This window comes from Uloborus diversus, chromosome 4 (assembly GCF_026930045.1).
Source record: "Uloborus diversus isolate 005 chromosome 4, Udiv.v.3.1, whole genome shotgun sequence".
Taxonomy (NCBI): domain Eukaryota; kingdom Metazoa; phylum Arthropoda; class Arachnida; order Araneae; family Uloboridae; genus Uloborus; species Uloborus diversus.
The window spans coordinates 21,907,550-21,928,547 of record NC_072734.1 but is presented as its reverse complement, the minus strand read 5'-3'; the positions used below and the strand labels follow the sequence as shown (position 1 = coordinate 21,928,547).

The following is a 20,998-nucleotide window of genomic DNA, read 5'->3' as shown; positions in this document are numbered from 1 at the left end:
AGTATTATTTAACACGCGTTATCGCAGAATAAGTCGTTCCTAACACATCGAGGAAACGCAGAGTGTAATGAATTCGCAACTCCAGAGTTCAAATACGCTACCTTGCGGTGATTAACAATACTAAAGAAAAAGGTAAAACATTTCCATTCCACGTGTTTTCTTCGGTGTTAAATTATAGGTTTCAGACAGTTTATGGTGTAATGTAATTTCAGAAGAATAGAAAAGAAAGCTGCCCGCAAACATGATGAAAAATTACTGTCACTCACTAAGCGTCAAAACAAGTGATAAGTTACGGCATGCGTTTGTTTTACCTTTTTCATCCGCCATTAGACAGTGGCTGCAGCTTCCCCTATATTTTATTGGAGTTGCGAATAAGCATATAGTACAAACACAAATTCAATCGATTTTCAAGTTAATTTACAAACTGCATTAAAAACTCACAATCCACAAATTAAAATTCTTTTTGTGGTAGAAATGAGCGAGAGGAAAAAGGCAATACGGAAACCAAATTAAATTTCAGTTATTTCTTCCTATCTGCACTAAAACACCGAAATAGACTCTTCCAACCAGGCGCCACGTAGATTTCCCCCCTCTCTCCCTTTCCGAAATTTCTACCGGTAGAACTCAATAAAATATTTTAGTCTGCGTCATCAGTATACTTGTTACGAAAAAATGATTGAAAAAATGGCGTCTAAAAGTGGTATTTTGACGATATCTCCTTTCTGACTTATTTTACGACAAAAAACTCATATACAAAATTAATTTATGCATTATATGTATTAATTTACGTACAAAATTAAACAAGGAAAATTTCCTACAATTTATATAATAAAGTTTTTTTTTTTTTTTTTTTTTTTTTTTTTTTTTTTTTTAATATTGTGGTCAAACAAGCCACAGAAGATGCAGACACTTTAACAATCAATACTGCGATAAGTGTTTCTTCAGCATTCAATTCCGTAATTGTCGTAGGCGAAGATGTAGATCTTCTTATTCTTTTGACAGCTCTATCTAAGCGATCAAACATATATATGCTCAAACCAGGAATAGGAAAAATTTCACAACAAATATATAGAACTGACAGTATCCAGGGGCGGATACAGAAAAATCTTTTGGAGGGGGCACGGGAAATTGAATCCCCCCCCCCCCTTCGATGTTTCATAACAAAGTTTTCACGACTTTATTTTTAAATGTGCGTGTTTTATTTATTTATTTATTTATTTATTTTTTTTAGGATTCCTTAAGGTCAATCAATCTACTTCTAAGTACATGAATATTATGCACTAATATACTCTGAATGTGGAGGGAATATATCTTTAACGTTTCAAGCCATTTAAATACTTAACCCAATATAATGTCACCAAGATGCTAGACAATGAGCGGCTTTACCTAGGAACATTGTCATAAAGATTATAAGACGAGGACAAGGTTATTAAATAAACCCATACCTCTCTTGAGTTTTTTAAAATTAATTTAATCATAACTTAATAACATATATAAGTTTCACTGAAGAATTCAGAAACTATTTCTGTGTGAATTTCAAAACAATTGCTGATTTGTTCTTAAAGCTATGATACAGTTGAGATAACATATTGATACTACATGCCGCTTCTATTAAAAGTCATGGCTTTTCTAAGAAATTACCACATGATTTCTTTCATTTGCATCTTTTATTAGCTGAAAAAGAAATCTATTATTTCGCAAATAGGTTCCTAGATCAAAATGACTCTTTTAGTTGTGCCTACACATTAAAAAAAAAAAAGTTAATTATTGATTCCATCAAAGAAGAATTAATGGACCAATCGCGATAATGCGGTCTCTTGAATTTGAAGCCAGTGAGTTAAATGTAGTCTGCAACTCTGGGCCTCTGACTCCAGTAATACTTCTTTAGCAAACAAGAATGCTTTTATTCAAAATATGCTGTGTATGTGTGTTTTGTGTTCTTTTTAATTAGCTACGAAAAAAAAATTTCAAAGGAAAGGTCAGTTAAAAAGTAATAAATAAAATAGTGAAATTAATTAATCCTTTTTGGGGGGATACGTGCCCCCCCCCCTAAAATCCGCTACTGACAGTATCATAGATAAGACAGCCGCAGATCATATTTTATTCTTGCATGCCTTTACTGGCTGTGATACAACATATGACCTTTTCAATCAAGGAAAAACGAAATTTATTAACGTACTACGAAAAAATCCAAATTTAATTAAGTCTATTAAAGCGTTTAAAAATCCAAATGCTGATCCAGAGATCATTGCTAAAGCTGGAGAAGACTTCCTTCTTGATTTATACGGTTTCAGTGAAGTGAAAAGTAAAAAAAGCAAGAAAAACATGACTTTAAACGCCTACAGATATGAGTGCTTTGTAAAATCCGCATATAAAAGTAAATTTAATATTTCGTCGCTACCTCCAACAGAAGCAGCAGCAAAACAACATTCTTTTCAATCTTATCACCAGATTCAGCAGTGGTGTAGGAATGAAAAAAACCCAGAGCAGTGGGGGTGGAATAGAAATAAGAATGGGTTAATTCCTGTAATGACGCTTGACCCTCCAGCTCCGCGAACCTTACTAAGACTTATTTCTTGCAAATGCAAAAAAGGATGTCAAAAAGCCTGTGGATACAGAAAAGCCGGGTTAAAATACTCCGTTATGTGTACTAATCGTACAAGTGGTAATTGTGAGAATTTGCAAAGTTTATCACATGATAGCGATGAAGAGGAAAAAACGGAGACGGTTTTCGAGCAAACAAATGATGGAATAGAAAACGAAGAAGCTCAGGATGAATTTAATGATCCCATCGCAGATGATGTCGAAGAAATTCCACGACGTCTCAATCGATACTGAAGACGGTGAACCAGTACCTCTTGGTCGATCAAAAATATCTATCTACGCAAAAATGCTGTTAAATAACACTTTACGGCGCTCGTACGCATAAATTATTTATTTTGCAAAAAAAAAAAAAAAAAAACTTTATGATATAAATTGTAGGAAATTTTTCTTGTTTAATTTTGTATGTAAATTAATATATATAATGCCTAAATTAATTTTGTATATGATTTTTTTGTCGTAAAATAAGCCAGAAAGGAGATATCGTCAAAATACCGCTTTTAGACGCCATTTTTTCAATAATTTTTTCGTAACAAGTATACTGATGACGCAGACTAAAATATTGTATTGAGTTCTACCAGTAGAAATTTCGGAAAGGGAGAGAGGGGGGAATCCACGTGGCGCCTGGTTGGACGAGTCTATTCCGGTGTTTTAGTGCAGATAGGAAGAAATAACTGAAATGGAATTTGGTTTCCGTATTGCCTTTTTCCTCTCGCTCATTTCTACCACAAAAAGAATTTTAATTTGTAGATTGTGAGTTTTTATGCAGTTAGTAAATTAACTTGTAAATCGATTGAATTTGTGTTTGTACTATATGCTTATTTATTCAACTCTGCATTTCCTCGATGTGTTATGATAACTAAACCTCAAAGTAGTGTGGAACGACTTATTCTGCGATAACGCGTGTTAAATAATACTTTACGGCACTCGTATGCCGAAGTTATTTATTTTACGAAAAAATTGTTGTGACATAAATTGTAGGAAATTTTCTCTAGTTTAATTTTGTAACATATGTTTTTATCATAAAATAAGTCAGAACGGAGATATCATCAAAATACCGTTTTTAGACGCCATTTTTTTCAATATGGCGGCGCGAGTGGCAAAGATACGAGGTGGCAAAAAGGAAATTCGAAAAGAGCTCATCAAAATCTATAAAATTACCAATTTTCAAAACTCCCGGAAAACGTTCCAGGTAACCCCTTTTTTTTCGACCAAATGACTGGACTATTGGTACATTAAAAACATTTAACTTCTTGTGTACGATGCTGAATATTTGCAATGAGGTACAATATAGTACTTGCATTTCGGCAGTTTGTGGCATTGAACTTCAATGGTTTGTGCGAGGAGCTATTTGTGAATGCTAGCGATGTTCTATACACGTACGTGCGTCCCGTGCCAAAAGGAGCGGGAAGCGGGAATGAATCTTGACGTCATCAGCGGAGATGGGGAAACTAAGGGGGCGGGGCTAATTGGGAGATTTTAAGAATTAATTAAAAAAGAACTAGTAGTCCGAATGAACTGAAACTGGTGTCTATCGTTATAAAGTGGCCTAAATTTTCATTTAAAAAAATTTAAAAAATGCATGCAGGTTCCTCATTGACATACGGGGAGAAGACGAGGGGCGTTCACCACGCAGGGTGACCATTGACATTTTTAGGGGTTGCTTTTTTTAAGGGGGGGGGCGTTTTATAGCATTTTATGGGTGCACCATCACTCTTATGGTGTGGGGAGGGGATTCTCGTATATATGAAATGGAATAATCATGCAATAGAATTCAATGTTCTAATAAATAAAATATATAATGCATTTTGCGCACATTTAAAAATAAAATCCGTAACCTATTTTGATTAAGTATTTATATGTCTGATGAACTGGAAAAGGGCAAGAGCAGAAGAATCAACCCGAAGGGTTCCAGCAGGAAGACTTGGTGTCATATTTAAATTCACCAATTTCATTGTTGGTACTTTTCGGTACACTTTGTTCGTCAGAGAAATTGACTTGAGGTGAACGAATTCCGGAACGCGAAGAGTAGGTTAGTCCTGTCAAATTTTATCCGAAAATAAAAGCTATCAAGTTTGATACAAGATATTGTTACAAATTCTGTAAATAGTAATTATTGTAGGAACGTAACCTGTAAATAGTTTCCCGTAATGAATATACAACCCCTTTTTCCTTCGGCTAAATTATACGACCCCTATTTTCTTTCTTTTCATTGATAACGGTCTACTACTTTACAGAAGCGTGTGGAATATTTGAGAAATTTCTTTTCGGTGTATTTAAGCCGTTAGCGATGGATAAACAGTTAGTTTCGATTGATATTTCGAACTGAGAAGATTTTTGCTCTGCTTATAGCGAGGCATTTCGCTGTGTTGTTTTCGTATTTGGAAGTAAATACGTGTGTAAACATTGAGTTTACGGTGTTGTGTGATAATTGCTTAATTGCTGATGAATAATTTAGCAGTTGTTGAAGATCTTTCCTGTACATAGTGTAAATAAATTTCCTGTGTTTTTATCAAGAACTGTGTCTTCATTTCAAGAAAGTGGAAGTCGCACCGAATCCGTTACAATTTGGCGCCCAACGTGGGGCTTCTTCTGGACTTTCTTGGAGTAAGTGTGACTTTGGACATTTTTTCATAAAGACTTTGAATTTATAGACTTTGTTTTTATGGTGATTACTCGCGCAATGGATGAACAATTAAAACAACTTCTTGACGCAATCACCTCTGTGAAAAGTGATTTGACTGCAAGTTTTACTGCAAATCAAGAACAATTAAAAAATGAATTAACGACTAACCAAGAACTGTTAAATAGTGATTTAACTGCTAAAATTACTACAAGTCACGATGAAATGAAAAGTGACCTAACGTCGATGAAAACCATGATGGAGAATCAACTAACCGCCATGGGAGATAAAGTCGATGCTCTGGAAGAAAAATTTGATACTGTGGAAGAGCGCATCGCCAATATGGAAAATAAGTTGGAAGAAGAAGACAAGAAATTGACTTCATTTAAGGAAGAAATAATTAAGGACGTGGAAAGGAGATTGGCGACCGCGGAAAGCAGCTCTGTACAGTTTGGCGCTCCCACATCTGTTGCTCGACCGTCCATTAAACTGGCCACATTTGATGGGAAAAGTTCGTGGCAGGTGTACAAGACCCAATTCATGATAGTGGCGGAAGCGAACGGATGGGACTCTGCTACCAAGGCTTGCCATCTTGCAGCATCCCTGAGAGGTAACGCAGCGGACATTCTCCAGACCCTTCCGGACAGCCAGCGCCTGGATTTCGCCGCCCTCACAGCTGCGTTGGAGCTTCGCTTCGGTGAGAAGTGCCAGAAAGATTTCAGCCGACTCCAGTTGAAATCCCGTTTCCAGAAAACTGGGGAAACCCTGCAAGAGCTTGCGGCGGACATCGAGAGACTGTCTCATCTTGCTTTTTACGACTGCCCTGCGGATGTTCGAGACAACCTGGCACTCAACTACTACATCGACGGGGTTCGAGATCCGGAAATCCAGAAAGCTCTACGGATGGCGGATGTCAAAGACTTGAATTCTGCCGTTGTGTATGCGATGAGATACGAGGCCGCCCAAGAAGCAACCCGTGTGGATCGCCATCTAATCCGGACTCAGGAAGCTGATGAGTCTGATTCCAGGTCGTCCCACCTCGCTGAACTTGAGAGACAACTCGGTGACTTGACAAGACATTTGAGCAGCATAACAGCCCAAAAGAAACAAGAGCAGAAGTGCTGGAAATGCGGTAGTGAAGGACACCTGCGAAGGAGTTGTCCGGCTCGCCAAGCTACGCGAGGGAAGGAAATCACCACCACTAAAGCTCTGCAGATTTCCTCTTCTAGTAGTGGCAGTGATGGACTTTTCATTTACGCACATGTAAATGGGAACCCCTGCAGACTGATTGTTGACACTGGAGCCAATGTGACAATCATTAGGACAGATGTGGCTCGTGAATTTGGATTGAAACTGCTGTGGACATCACCACGCGTAAGTCTCCAGACTGTGACAGGTGACAAAATTGAGATTGACGGTAAAGTGGACTTGGAAATAGTGTTTGGGAATGCCACCTACCATCATACGGCATTCGTCGCTAATATCACGGACCCCTTCATTCTCGGATTGGACTTTTTGAAGAAATATGACTTCACTCTCGACTTCAATAATCAGCTGCACTCGATGAGAGAAGACATAGCCGTTTTCCCTGCAGAAAGTAATGTAAAATCCGCTCATCAAATAATAGCTCAAACAGATTTATCGATTCCCTCAAGGTCAGAATCATTAATACCTGGCTCCCTTGAAGAAAGCAATAGTTTTCGATTTGGACTCATTGAATACCCTAACCTAAGCAATAACCTAAAAGGAGTGCTGGTAGCATCTACGCTTGTAGACCTTTCTAAGGATGTAATTCCTGTGAGAGTCGCCAACGTGAGTGAAAGGCCAAGGAATATCCGGAAAGGTGAAGTGTTAGCAACTTGTACTCCAGTAAACTGCATCATTAGAAGAATCAATTCCCCCGAGACTGTGTCTTCTGAGTCCTTGACATCGAAGTTAATTGGGAGTGCACCATTAACGAAAGACCAAAGAACTGCTGCGGAACAATTGGTGGATGACTTCAAGCATCTGTTTTCATCTACATCGGAGGATGTTGGCCGTACGAATTTAACGCAGCATAGGATCTACACTGGAGAACACCCCCCTATTAAACAGCATCCAAGACGACTACCGTTCGCCAAGAAGGAAGAGGTTGAGACCCTCCTGAAAGAGATGAAGGAGAATGATGTAATCGAACCCTCATCCAGTCCTTGGGCCTCTCCCATCGTCTTGGTCCGAAAGAAAGATGGCTTCACCAGATTTTGTGTCGATTACCGACGGCTGAATGAAATCACCAAGAAAGACAGCTACCCTCTTCCACGGATAGACGACACCTTGGACACTCTTTCCGGACACAAGTGGTTTTCGACCCTGGACTTGAAGAGCGGCTACTGGCAGGTTGAAATACACCCTGATGACCGAGAGAAGACAGCGTTTACAACTGGACAAGGCTTATGGCAGTTTAAAGTGATGCCCTTCGGCCTCTGCAATGCACCAGCTTCGTTCGAGCGTCTTATGGAGACAGTATTAAGAGGACTTTCCTACGAATCCTGTCTGGTCTATTTAGACGATATCATTATCGTGGGACGCAGCTTCGAAGAACATCTGGCAAATCTTAGGAAGGTGCTGTAAAAGCTTAAGGAAGCCAATCTGAAGTTAAGTCCGTCCAAATGTAATTTGTTCCGCCGGGAAGTGAACTATCTTGGTCACATCATCTCTTCTGAGGGTGTACAAACCGATCCAGAGAAGGTATCTGCGGTCAAGGGTTGGAGTCGTCCCGAAAACATCCATCAGCTGCGAAGTTTCCTGGGGCTCTGCACGTACTACAGGAAGTTTGTGACGGGTTTTTCCAACATTGCACGACCTTTGCATAAGCTGACGGAGAGCAAGCAAAAGTTTGAATGGTCCAAAGAATGCGAAGATGCATTTCTACGACTGAAGGAGGCTTTAACATCAACGCCTATCCTCAGCCTGAAACATCCTTCATCCTGGACACTGATGCGAGCAACGAGGGCATCGGAGCTGTTTTATCCCAAGAAATTGACGGAAATGAACATGTCATCGCTTACTGGAGCAAAATGCTTATCAAAGTCGGAGCGAAATTACTGCGTCACCAGAAAGGAGTTACTGGCCATAGTGAAAGCTGTAGAACACTTCCATCATTATCTCTACGGCCGAAAATTTCTGCTTCGGACAGATCATGCTTCATTAACTTGGCTTTTGAACTTCAAAAATCCGGAAGGCCAGATAGCCAGATGGATACAGCGGCTCCAGGAATATGACATGGAGATCAAGCATCGAAAAGGGTTATCTCACGGTAATGCTGACGCTTTATCAAGGAGACCCTGTCCTGAGAACTGCCACTATTGTTCCCGAATCGAGAAACAGTATGGAACGACTAGCCCTACCGCCTATCAGGTGACAGTGACTCCAACATCATCAGAACCTGATCCATGGAGTGATGACCAAGTTCGAAAAGATCAACTTGAAGATCCCGACATAAAACCAATTTTAGAGTTCATGGAAAGTGACAGTCGACGCCCTAGCTGGCAGGACGTTTCCATCTTCAGTCCTGCAACAAAAAGATACTGGGCTTTATGGAACTCACTCCATTTACGGAACGGCGTGCTACACCGGAAATGGGAATCTGACGACGGCAAAACATCTAGGTGGCAGTTACTACTTCCCCGATCAAGGATTTCAGATGTTCTGAAAGAAATACATAGCAGTGCGACTGGAGGACATTTTGGTGTCTTGAAAACCCTTGATAAAGTTCGGGAGCGCTTCTTCTGGAGCAAGGCGAAGGATGATGTGGAGAAGTGGTGCCATTCTTGTGACGCCTGTGCTGCTCGTAAAGGACCGAAGAAGAGAAGCAGAGGGAAGCTACATCTGTACAACGTTGGAGCTCCTTTCGAACGAATTGGGATCGACATCCTGGGTCCTCTACCAAGAACTGCTGATGGGAACAAATACATTCTTGTTTCCATCGACTATTTCACGAAATGGCCCGAAGCGTATCCCATTCCAGATCAAGAAGCTACCACCGTAGCAGAGACTCTAGTCCAACATTGGATCTCGAGATACGGAACACCTTTGCAGATTCATTCCGATCAAGGGAGGAATTTCATCTCTGCTGTGTTTAAGGGCCTATGTCAAATTTTCGGAATTGAGAAAACTAGGACAACACCACTACACCCACAATCGGACGGCATGGTGGAGAGATTTAACCGCACAATCCTGAATAATCTCTCACTTATGGTCTCCAGAAATCAACAGGATTGGGACAAGAAGCTGCCTTTGTTCCTGCTGGCCTACCGCAGTGCTGTCCACGAGACTACCGGATTTGCCCCATCTCAGATGCTCTTCGGACGAGAGCTTCGGCTACCTTGTGATCTCGTCTTCGGTCGTCCTCCGGATGCGCCTTCATCGCCTGAGGAGTACATCCAGGATCTCCAGGCCCGGTTGGAAGACGTTCATAACTTCGCACGAGAGCGAATCAACATCGCGGCGGAGAAGATGAAGACCCGATACGACACAAGGTCTACTGGACATGAATTCAACGAAGGCGACAAGGTTTGGTTATGGAATCCCATCCGACGGAAAGGTCTTTCACCCAAATTGCAGTCGCATTGGGATGGACCCTACAAAGTCGTTAACCGACTAAATGACGTCGTAGTGAGGATCCAAAAATCACCTAATGCAAAACCTAGGGTTGTACATTATGATCGGTTAGCCCCATACTATGGCCATAGTTCATGAGTATTACGTAAACAACCATGGTTGATAACATAAAAGTTGTAGATAATTTTTGCTTTTAATGTTTAGTAATATTTCTTGTTATTATTGTGTTTTCTGTATCTGTTAGTTATTAATTAATGTGTATATTTGTAAACTTGTGATAGAAGTTTGGCACCCTTTCTGGGGATTGTACTGCCCGGGACGTGCAGTCCTTAGGAAGGGGGCAATGTTACAAATTCTGTAAATAGTAATTATTGTAGGAACGTAACCTGTAAATAGTTTCCCGTAATGAATATACAACCCCTTTTTCCTTCGGCTAAATTATACGACCCCTATTTTCTTTCTTTTCATTAATAACGGTCTACTACTTTACAGAAGCGTGTGGAATATTTGAGAAATTTCTTTTCGGTGTATTTAAGCCGTTAGCGATGGATAAACAGTTAGTTTCGATTGATATTTCGAACTGAGAAGATTTTTGCTCTGCTTATAGCGAGGCATTTCGCTGTGTTGTTTTCGTATTTGGAAGTAAATACGTGTGTAAACGTTGAGTTTACGGTGTTGTGTGATAATTGCTTAATTGCTGATGAATAATTTAGCAGTTGTTGAAGATCTTTCCTGTACATAGTGTAAATAAATTTCCTGTGTTTTTATCAAGAACTGTGTCTTCATTTCAAGAAAGTGGAAGTCGCACCGAATCCGTTACAATATGTTTTTAAGCCCTGCATTAAAAATACAATATGTTGATAATTTTGTCTTGAAAATACTGAGAGAAAAACTGAAGTTTAAGATTGTTTAACAAACAATCCCACTTTTGAGAAAGTACCCCCTCCCCTGACGATTTTGTGATTAAGAATGAAACTACTATATTATTTCATAAATTTTCAAAAATTTATAACTGTGCATATGTTATGCTGTTACCCATGCTATTTGTCATTAGAAATTCAGAAAAAAAAAAAAATCCACGAATGATTCTAAAATTGCTTGTTTCATTGCTCTTATATATGAAAGAATTGAAACTGATATGGTATGCAATACTATAGTAAAGAATCATATTTTAGAAAAAATCACGGAAAAAGGATTCCGAAATTCTCGGAAACGTTTTTGAAAATTGTTTTCAGTGTTTCAAAATACTCGGAAACGTTTTTGAAACTTTCATGAACCACAGTTGCACAGAATACTCAGAAACGATTTCTTAAATTACGGAAAGAAGATTCCGAAATACTTAGAAACGTTTCTGAAAATTATGGAAAGAGAATTCCAAAATACTCAGAAACATTTCTGGAAATTACAAAAAGAGGATTCCGAAATCCTCAGATACGTTTCTGGACATTACAGAAAGAGAATTCCGAAATATTCAGAAACGTTTTTGAAAATTTCATGAACCGCAGCTGCACGATATACTCAGAAACGTTTCCGGATTTTTTTTACAGTGTAAGAGCGGTCGTTCATTTTTTAAGTGAACGAACGGATCCGTTCATTTTAAGAATTCGGCTTTTTTGACTCGTTCGTTCATGAACAACACATCTCTAGTTGGGGGGCATTTTCTCTGTTCCGGCAATTTTCTTTTGAAATAAAATAAACCGAACAGAGCCAAACATCTGATTTAGAGCAGTTTAGCATATAAAGTTTACAAACATACCGCTCTAATGCAGCAAACATGTCGACAGAGGGCGTAGAATGCAATCCTAAATTTCCAAAAGCTTGCAAAATATTTGAATCACATTGTTTCAAGTCTTTCTAACAAGATAATTTACCTTTCCGAGCAAAGGCTCCAGTAGTGTCGCATCCAGTAAATGGATTTGGATATTCGGATTTTTAGGCATTATAATGTATTTATTAGTGGATTTAAGCATTTTCAGTTTTGAAAACTTGTTTTGGACCGAGAAATTATGAATATGTAACAGTTTTATGTTTGCAGTTATAACGCCTCTGCCCCCCCTGCAGCATTTTTGGATAGCAACATCCAAATTCATTTTCCTCGTGCCAATACCGTTCAGAAAAACTAAGTCCCATAATTGCATCACAAAAATTGAACGGAAAACAACTTGTCCCCCAAAGCAGTTATAACTGTGTCCCCCTTGCACCTTTTTCGGTGTTGGCAACATCCATGTTCGGTTTTCTCGTACCAATACCTTTCAGAAAAACTAATTCCCATAATAGGGAAGTTGCAACCTATTAAATGTTCATAATTTGGCGTTTGGATATTGTTAATTGACCCTCAAAACTAAAAAATTCACCATTGCCGAATTTTAAAACACCGTGGTTGATTTTTAATGAATTTTTAAAAATCCACGCGCAAAAGTTTGCTCTTCTGAAAGAGCCTACGTCACAGGGCGCGAATGGGCAGCCTTCCGCTGAAGATCCCTTATTTTCGCTAGGGACATTTTGAGCGCGCTGATATTTTTATTTTTTAGAAATTCAATAATCCTTTTGAACACACTATGGAGACCGGATTCGCTAAAGCACAATCTAAATAATCTTCCTCATGTAACATCAATGATGATATTCGAATATTTTCGAGAGGATGAGAGGTTTAATGCTCCAGAAACGCGAGGAGTTAAATGCGAGGAGATAAAAGCCTTTTACGCTTCGTCTTGGAAGTCGAATGCGTGACCTTCGGCCTCTCCCCTATCGGAAGAGCGCATGACGTCACTTCCTACGCTATTTGACTCACAAGCGCTTGAACTTTAAAAATTAATTTAAAAAAAACTACTTATAGTATCCCAAAAATTTTTTCACCTCTGATGTTCATACATATTACTCTATCATATAAAAATAAAATTGAAAAATCGAAAACTTCCCTATTGTGTCACAAAAATTGGACGGAAAACCACTTGCTCCCCAGCGCACTTATAACCACCCCCCTGCATCCTTTTCGGGGTCGCCAACATCCGAATTCGTTTTCCTCGTGCCAATACCTTTCAGAAAAACTAACTCTCCTAATTTTAACACACAAATCGCACGGGAGTCAAAATTTGACCGTTTGCTTCTTTACTAAATCGTGACCACCAAGATAAGGGGGCCACGACTAAATCCGTCGGAGTTCGCCTCGCTCTCTAATACGCGGGTCGTTTGGCGAGTTCGACAATTTTTTTTCGATTTATTTAGTGAATCATTTTTAAATACAAAGGAACTAGGTTTTTTATAGCATGAGTACTGATTTAGTTATCGAAAATGATTCCTCTAACTCAGAGGAGAGTAGGGGGGGGGGAATGAGTTTTTATTTTTTATTTTAGGAACTTCCCTTAAATTTGTAGCACGGGCTTCACCGTGCGGGTTACTACAAGTACGCAAGAAATTTTGTTGTGATTGCAGCATGCTCCCTTAATTGTTTCGTACAAGTAAAAAGGAAGAATTTCGTTCCGATTGAGCAGTTCTTTAAATAGAACATTTCTGAGATTTTTTTTTTTTTGATTTTCTACTTTTTTCTACAACTAACTAATTGGAAAAGAATTAGATGCGTAAAAATTTTCGAAATTTGATGGTTTTGAACGTTTTTTAAGGTGTGGTGAATCTCAAAAAGTAACGGACGGGCGGAATCAAGCAAATATTGGGCCAGAAGTAGACTTTGTTGGTACAGGTGCTGATTTGATTTTATGGTTTCAATAGCTTAAAGGGAAGGATGGAGCAAACGGAGGGAATTTCACGTTAGTTGTGGCTGCTATGTCTCAAGCATAAAGCGCCGATCCAGACAACTCATATTAGTACTTCATATGTAGACCTTAAATGGGTACAGAAGCTGCTTCGATTTTGTCGCCAATAGCTCAAAGTGGAGTGGTGGAATCGAAAGTCTTTTTTTTTTCATTGCAACTGCCATTTCTCAAGAAATAACGCTACGATTCAGATAAAATTTCGAATAAATGTGAAAGTTTAGAAACGGGCAGAGATTCAATTTTGGGCGCAATATCTTCAAGCTGGGCTGAATTTTCTCATCTTTTGGCTGAGTTGTAATGAGTTTCATCAACAGCGGGAAAGATGAATAACATTAAAATCTCTTATGATTGCTCGCGAAAGCCTTTCACGTTATTTGATTTAAAAGAGCACTTATTCGTTAGATCCAAGAATTCATAAGATAGATATAGGAGAAAGCTTTGTGATAACCACACCATACCAGTTTGAATATGAAGGAAGATAGCATGAAATTTAAAACGCAAAAAAATAAGTCATTTTACATTAAATTCAGTCACGTCACTTCAGTTCAGTGACGTCACTTGGACTGTCGGGTTGAAGATTTGCTGTGATATCAATCAGCTCATAAGTATATCTAGCGTTCCTATATGAAAACGTAGTTTTCATATAGCGTAGTTTTCATATAGGGACTCTAGTATATCTAACTGCGAAGTTTTACAATAGAAAATCGTAAAATTTGTGGACAGGCAGGGTCCCTGCGCAGTGAAACTATTTATGTAGTAAAGCATTAAGAATTATCTGAACTACTGGATTGTTCTTGAAATCACTGCATTTCTGCCTTCATGACAGTAACAAATGAAATTCCTAGTAATATGCATTAATTTAAAATAAGTGTTTTTTACTTAAAGCGCGATGTCATTGAACCTGGAAACCTCCATTTATACTGCGTATATTAATTATCATAAAATGGCAGCAGACGATTTTCTTGTATTTTGCAGATTCGCCATTTTGTAATATAACGCGTTGGGGGTTTACTGTAACAACTGAAACGGAGGGTTTTGGGATACCCTGAAAATGTATCCCGTAGGCCAACGTAAGTGTTCATTTTAGATTAAATTCATTTGTAGTCATTTGTCACGTTTTCTTGTATTATAACCCAACTACACATAAGTTTATCAAAAATTGCGTTTATTGCAAATCATGTCTGGTAACAACATTGATCGTACGGACATGAGGTTAAGTGCTAGTATTGATCCAGAAATATTTGCTTGGAGTGCATTTTGTTTGTGATCGCATTAAATACGATGTTTATTTTAAGCTTTCAAACAAAAATTGAGTATGAAATTAGTTGTGGGTAAAATGTGTGTTTAGGAAAAGTTTGTTTACTTCTCAGTTTGAGCGTAACATAATCAGTTTCACAAAATCAACTGTTTACGAGCGTTTTAATCTTTTACTAATAATCATAAACAGATAATATACGTCAGGACATTGACTAATTAATGTTTATATTATTGCTCATATCAGTGAAATGCACAGTTGATGGTTATATTTTGACAGATTTGTTATGGGGAGGGGTTATGTATAAACAACGTCGACCCTGAAAACTGTCTTTGAATACAGCTCGCGTATTTCATCTAATCAATTTTTTACGAAACTTAAATCTTTTCGTTAATTGAATCTTTAAATTAAATTTATTTATTTCAAAACTTTTTTTTTCTACATTAAAAAATACATTTTGTTTCCTATGGTTAGGCTATGTCTTTATTTAAATAAAAATGATCTTTTTGCCACTTTTTTGTTGCAGTGAAGTATTTACTTCCGGTCCTTCAGACACTGATCTTATATGATTTTACTTTGAGTAAATAACTTATTTTGCTCTTTGATGTTGACATTTATTGAAAACAAGGAATGATTTTATGACTGCTGTATATTTTGGTGAAACATGCAGATTGTATTATTTTATGTTAAAATAGATTAAGACCCTGCTTTAAGTACTACTAAGCTACAAGCTTATACCAGACTGCTTATTGGGCATCTGAAGACAGTAATTATGTTTATGTTCGGAGATCCACTGAATAGTTATTGAAAAGGAGCTTGAGATAATTAACCTTTCATAGATGTTAAAATTACCTTCACAATGGTAGCTAAATTTAAGTTTAGCACACCACTTAAAGGTTCGCTAGCAGTCATCTCCTAAAGTTAAAGCTCAGCAACATGGCAGGAAGTACCAAACATCAAAGCTTAGAAGGCCGAGTGATGGGGAAGTGTGCTGCTTTGCATATTGAGCGTTTACAATGAACACGCAATCTATGAATGTTTAATTATTAGGGTTATATTTATGTTAAAGATGCCTAAAATTTGAGCAGTCTGAGATGTATATCATTGCTATAATGCTTTCAACAGTAATACTTAAATGTTACTAGAAGAGAAAAGATACCACTTTCTTTACACGGGTGTAAGAATGCAAATTTTTAAAGAAAATTTTTGATTAAAAATTTTTTTTTTGAATCTCGGGGGCAAGAGTTCCCTACTCAGCCTTGAAAGAACTCCCTCGGAAGAAATCCATAAAACTTTGGTGGGAATCCCACCACCCTGTTTAAAGTTCAGCCCCTGTATATATCATGGCTATCAACTCTTCTAATTCATTCACAAATTTTGATGCCCTACTGAAAGAAAGAAATTTTTGTGAATATTTTCCTTGATGTGAAAAAAATAATTATTTTTGCGGCATTTTTCCTTTTAAATATTTTTTGTGGAAAGAATTGAGTCAGATCATATACAGTATGTATATCTATCACAAATCTAATCTGAAATCTCTTTGGCCTAAAGGACTTCACTAGGAATCACTTGGAAGCTGGAGGTTTTTGTTTTTACTGATGTTTTGCTTTTAGATGAATTAATTGAGCTGAAATGTGACGCAAAAACTTTTTACACATGAATTTTGTGAAAAGGCCAATTCTTTGATTAGGGATTTTGAGAAGGGGCCGTAAAACGGATCTAATTTAGGCAATTCCACCATATTGTGCATTATATTTTTACTGTTTTGTTAAGTCTTTTTTATTTAGCTCACGTTAAAAAATCAAGCATCAGTTAAAGGTATCTTATTTTACATCTTTTTCGAAAACAATTAGGGGCCATTCATTAATTTATGTAAGGATGATTTTAGCAATTTTCGATCCTCCCCCCCCATGTAAGGGTAAGTAAGATTTTTTGAAGCCCGTCTTTATTCGTACATTAGATTCCATTTCGTTTTCAAAATAATTTTAACGTAAATCAGATTTTTGTTTTTTAACCGATAAGTTAAAGTATTTTATTACTCTCGCTAAAGTCGTGGTTAGTCCACGTTGTCTAAGTATTTTAAGCACTGTTACGCAGCGTAATGGAATACGTTGCGTACCAAAAACAAATATCTCAACACAGTTCTTTGTCCAATGTATACGAATCTTACATCACTGGAATTGCTATTCACAATAATTAAATTTTTTTTAAAACTTTTTTTTTGTGAAGAAATATTTATTAAAATGTTAGAACCTTCCCTGGATGTTTTTTCAGCATTTTTTTTCGTATGATGCGATAATAATTGAAAATAAACATTCCATACATAGTGCGATTTTTTTATGAAAATTTTACACCATTCATTCTTTGTGAAACAATTCAAAAACATCTCATCCTAATACATTTTTTTACCTTTCAAACGCAAATGAAATGTGATCCCTGCTAAACCACTTCACGGCATGTTTTCTAAGATAAAATATTGACTAGATAAATTTTACGTAAGAATGAGTTTGACCCCCACCCCCCAAAGTAAGGGTATGTAGAGATTTTTGTAACCCCCCCCCCCCCCGCCTACTCGGGACCCTTACATAATTAATGAATGGCTCCTTACTTGCACAATATAATTATTCTCAGTTTTTTATGGATCTTGTACTTTGTGTGACAATCTTAGCTTTCAGTTGTCATGCACATGAGAAGTTATTTTAAATTAATTTAGAAAAAATTAGAATATTGGTTCTGTAATAGATTTATAGGAGTAGGTAAAATAAGATAATATTAACTGAGTCATAATTTTTGGATGTTAAACTGGAAAAAAAAAAAAAAAAAAAAAAACTTTGAAAAGATAAATGTTAAAATGTCCTGCACGTTACAATAGAATCTCCTATTTGTACTGTATCAATGCCTGATTATTCTTCCTAATTTTCAGTTTTCATTAATAGTAGGTAGCTAGTAGCTATATTATGTGGATTTGGTAAGATTGTTATATAAAACTAAGGAATATTTTAATTATGTTTCATATTTTCTCAATTTTCAGCACCTGGGCCAGTGGGACCTCCTCCCAGGGGTCCCCCACAGACGATGCCTCCTCAGCCCGCTGCTCCCTCCATGACTCCCGGTGCTTCTGGTCTGCCCATCCAGCCAGGGGGGGTACCGCCCCCCGAACTCCCGGTGTTCATCTGCCCTCGGAGGCCGAATCTCGGAACCGAAGGACGGCCGATCATGCTCAGGGCGAACCATTTCGAAATTCGAATGCCCAGGGGCTACCTTCATCACTACGACGTCACCATCACGCCCGACAAATGTCCACGGAAAGTGAACAGGTATGCCGGAATTTTGCCAAAATTATCGGACTTGGGGGAATTAGCTGGTAAAAACTAGGTTTTCACTATTGAGAACCTAGGAAGTACCTTAGAGTAGGAATTAAAATGGAGGGTGCAAGTCCAATCAATGGCTTAGCAAAAGCTGACCCAAAGAGCCCAAGTCACATGACTCAACAACAACGAATGGTATACACGTTCAGTCTTGCGAAATATAGACGAACGTGCGAACGAGGTTCACAGAAAAGTTTAGACTCTGCAGAAATTTTTTTACAACTGCTAAAATTAAGTTAAAAAAAAAAAAAACACACACTTTATTTCTGTTTCTTCCAAATCTGGTGCTAAATTAATCTAGAAAATAACTATGTCTTTTTGAAATCGTGATGATCATAGTACGCTAATTAAAGACAAAGGAGTAAACAATTACAAAAGGAAACTGCTTCTACTAGGACTGCATGGTTTTGTTTTTTACACAGCCTGAATCGCGTAAGAGGAAAATTGAAACTATGTAAACTAAACAACTTTACAGACTACAGAACAGTCTCTGCTGGTGAATCCTGCTATAAATTGCATTTCATTGCGTTGGTGTTGAGAGAGAAAAAAAACAGGTAATTTGCGGAAGGGTATAATCCACATTAATTTTAAACATTTTAACAGATAATATGCAGGAAAATGCGGTATTTATTTTTGCAGAAATACTTAATTTGAAACAAATAAGTAGTTTTTGTTGATTTGTTTACAAAATCAAATATCTTCATAAAATTTTCAAGTAAAAAGAAGGTAGCTCATGCTTTATCAGATCTACATGAACTTTTTCACTATAAAATGAAAATAATAATAATGATCATGTGATTGATATTGGGCAAAAAAAAATTGGTTAAGGCAGTTTTCTTCAGTTGATGAAAAGTAAGTGTAAACTATCAGGGTTCGTACGCTCCGGGAAAACCTGGAATTGTCAGGGAAAATGACATGGTTAAAAGTGTCAGAGAAAAGAATTTTCCAAATTTGCCCTCAAAAAAATTTTTTTTTTCCAATTTTGCCCACGGAATGTTGTACCATGAGATCTAATCTTCATTTTTGTCGATGTTTCCTGGAAAAACTTTGAGGCAAAATGACGCTGGCAATAAAAAAGCGGCGACCCAAAAAAATTTCCGCTGTCGCCATTTTTGGCCCTCAATAGTTTCCAAGAAAAAATATTCTTGAGTGAACAGGTATTATGCCAAACTCAACAGGGGAGAAGACAACTTAATGCTTCGGAAGCACAATTCTGAAGATGAGAGGTTCGATCGGGGAAATTCGATAAATGAAAAATTTTGTTCTTAAAACTTAATCTTATCCTCGATGCCTTGGACGCAAATGTGCTAAAAACTTTTCAATTGAATTGTCGTTTCATGGAGATTTATTATTTTTAAATTGATTTCATGCTACAAATTCAAAAAACTATTTCTTATTTTGTGGCGTAGCCACCATGTTTGGTCATTCCCAAGATGGAAGTACACAAGACATTTTAAGTGCTTAAGTTTACGAAAACAGCATTGGATGTTTATTGCAATGCAAACTTTTCGCAACTCCAGTGCTTGAATACGCTACCTTGCAGGGATTAATAATGCTAAAGGAAAAGGTAAAACATTCCATTCCATGTGTTTTCTTGGGGGTAAATTACAGGCTTCTGACAGTTCGTGGTGTAATGTAATTTCAGAAGAATAGAAAAGTAAGCTTCCCACAGCCACAATGAAAAATTACTGTCATTCACTAAGCATCAAAGCAAGTTATAAGTTACGGCGTGTGTTTGTTTTACCTTTTTCAACCAGTGGCTTCAGCGCCCCCTATAGTTTATTGTAATTGCAAATTGATGAGGTCTGTCACGGAGGTGAGGAATTTTCCATTAATATAGGGAATTCAGGGATTTTTTTTTCTTCGATGCTATAATCTGCACATATTAAGCATATGAAAACATGTTCACTTCTTTTTTTACATTAATTTACGTCTCTGAAATTCATATTCACGGATGTGAGAAGTCAGCACAACCACATTAAGTTTTTAAAGCAAAATCTATCATCTTGTTTTTCGACAAAAAGCTCACAACGTCAACTATGGCTGAAAATAAACAAGAGGGCTCCCTTATATCTTGAAAAATAAATTTGATGTCATTACTGTCACGTGTTAATGAGGAATGGCATTTTGTGTTCAAGTAATGGAGGTGAGAATTTATTGTGTGACATGCCTCCTTGTGATACTAAAATGAACTAAAACACAATATTAAAAAATTAAAGTTTATTGGAGTTGCGAATTGTTAACAAAGCCAAGTGTGCCTTTCGAATAATTTGTTGATTTTTTTCCGGAGAAATGCAAAATTTTATCTTCAGAACATTTTTTTATTTTAATTGATTTAAATGCTTATCTGCTAAAAACTGAATATTTGCCTTGATTGTAGTTATTTTTAAAGATTATAAATTATTTATAACTTTTTATGCTACAAATTCAAAAATCTACTATTATCTTAAATTTTTCATTAAGTTGCCATATTTGGTCATATGCACAATGATGGAAGTAGACATGAATTTCCAAAAATAGAATTGGATGTTTATCTCAATGTAAACTATTGGGAAATAACAAAAATGTGCAATAAATTATAATTTTTTAAAAATTATATATTTTCTGAAAAGAAATTTTAATTTTAATGTAGGCATTCTTTAATATGCAAAAGAAAAAAAAACCGGATGATTATTGGCATGGTCTATGATCGACGTATGTTGATTTTTGTTTTATGCATGTTGAAAGTAGGGGAGTGTGGTGCAAAGTGAAATGGTTAAGATCACTGAGCTTTTTCAAAATG

At 37.1% G+C, this 20,998-nt stretch overlaps 1 protein-coding gene across 1 annotated transcript in view; it reads left to right on the top strand.

Annotated features, from left to right (window-relative positions):
- The first annotated feature begins 14,596 nt into the window (after positions 1–14,596).
- LOC129220510 (protein argonaute-2-like) overlaps positions 14,597–20,998 on the top strand; it is a 46,692-nt gene continuing 40,290 nt past the window's right edge. The window contains exons 1-2 of the mRNA XM_054854938.1: positions 14,597–14,663; positions 17,880–18,165. Coding sequence (XP_054710913.1) covers positions 14,645–14,663; positions 17,880–18,165 — 305 coding nt within the window. The 5' untranslated portion in view covers positions 14,597–14,644. The remainder of the gene's footprint in view (positions 14,664–17,879; positions 18,166–20,998) is intronic.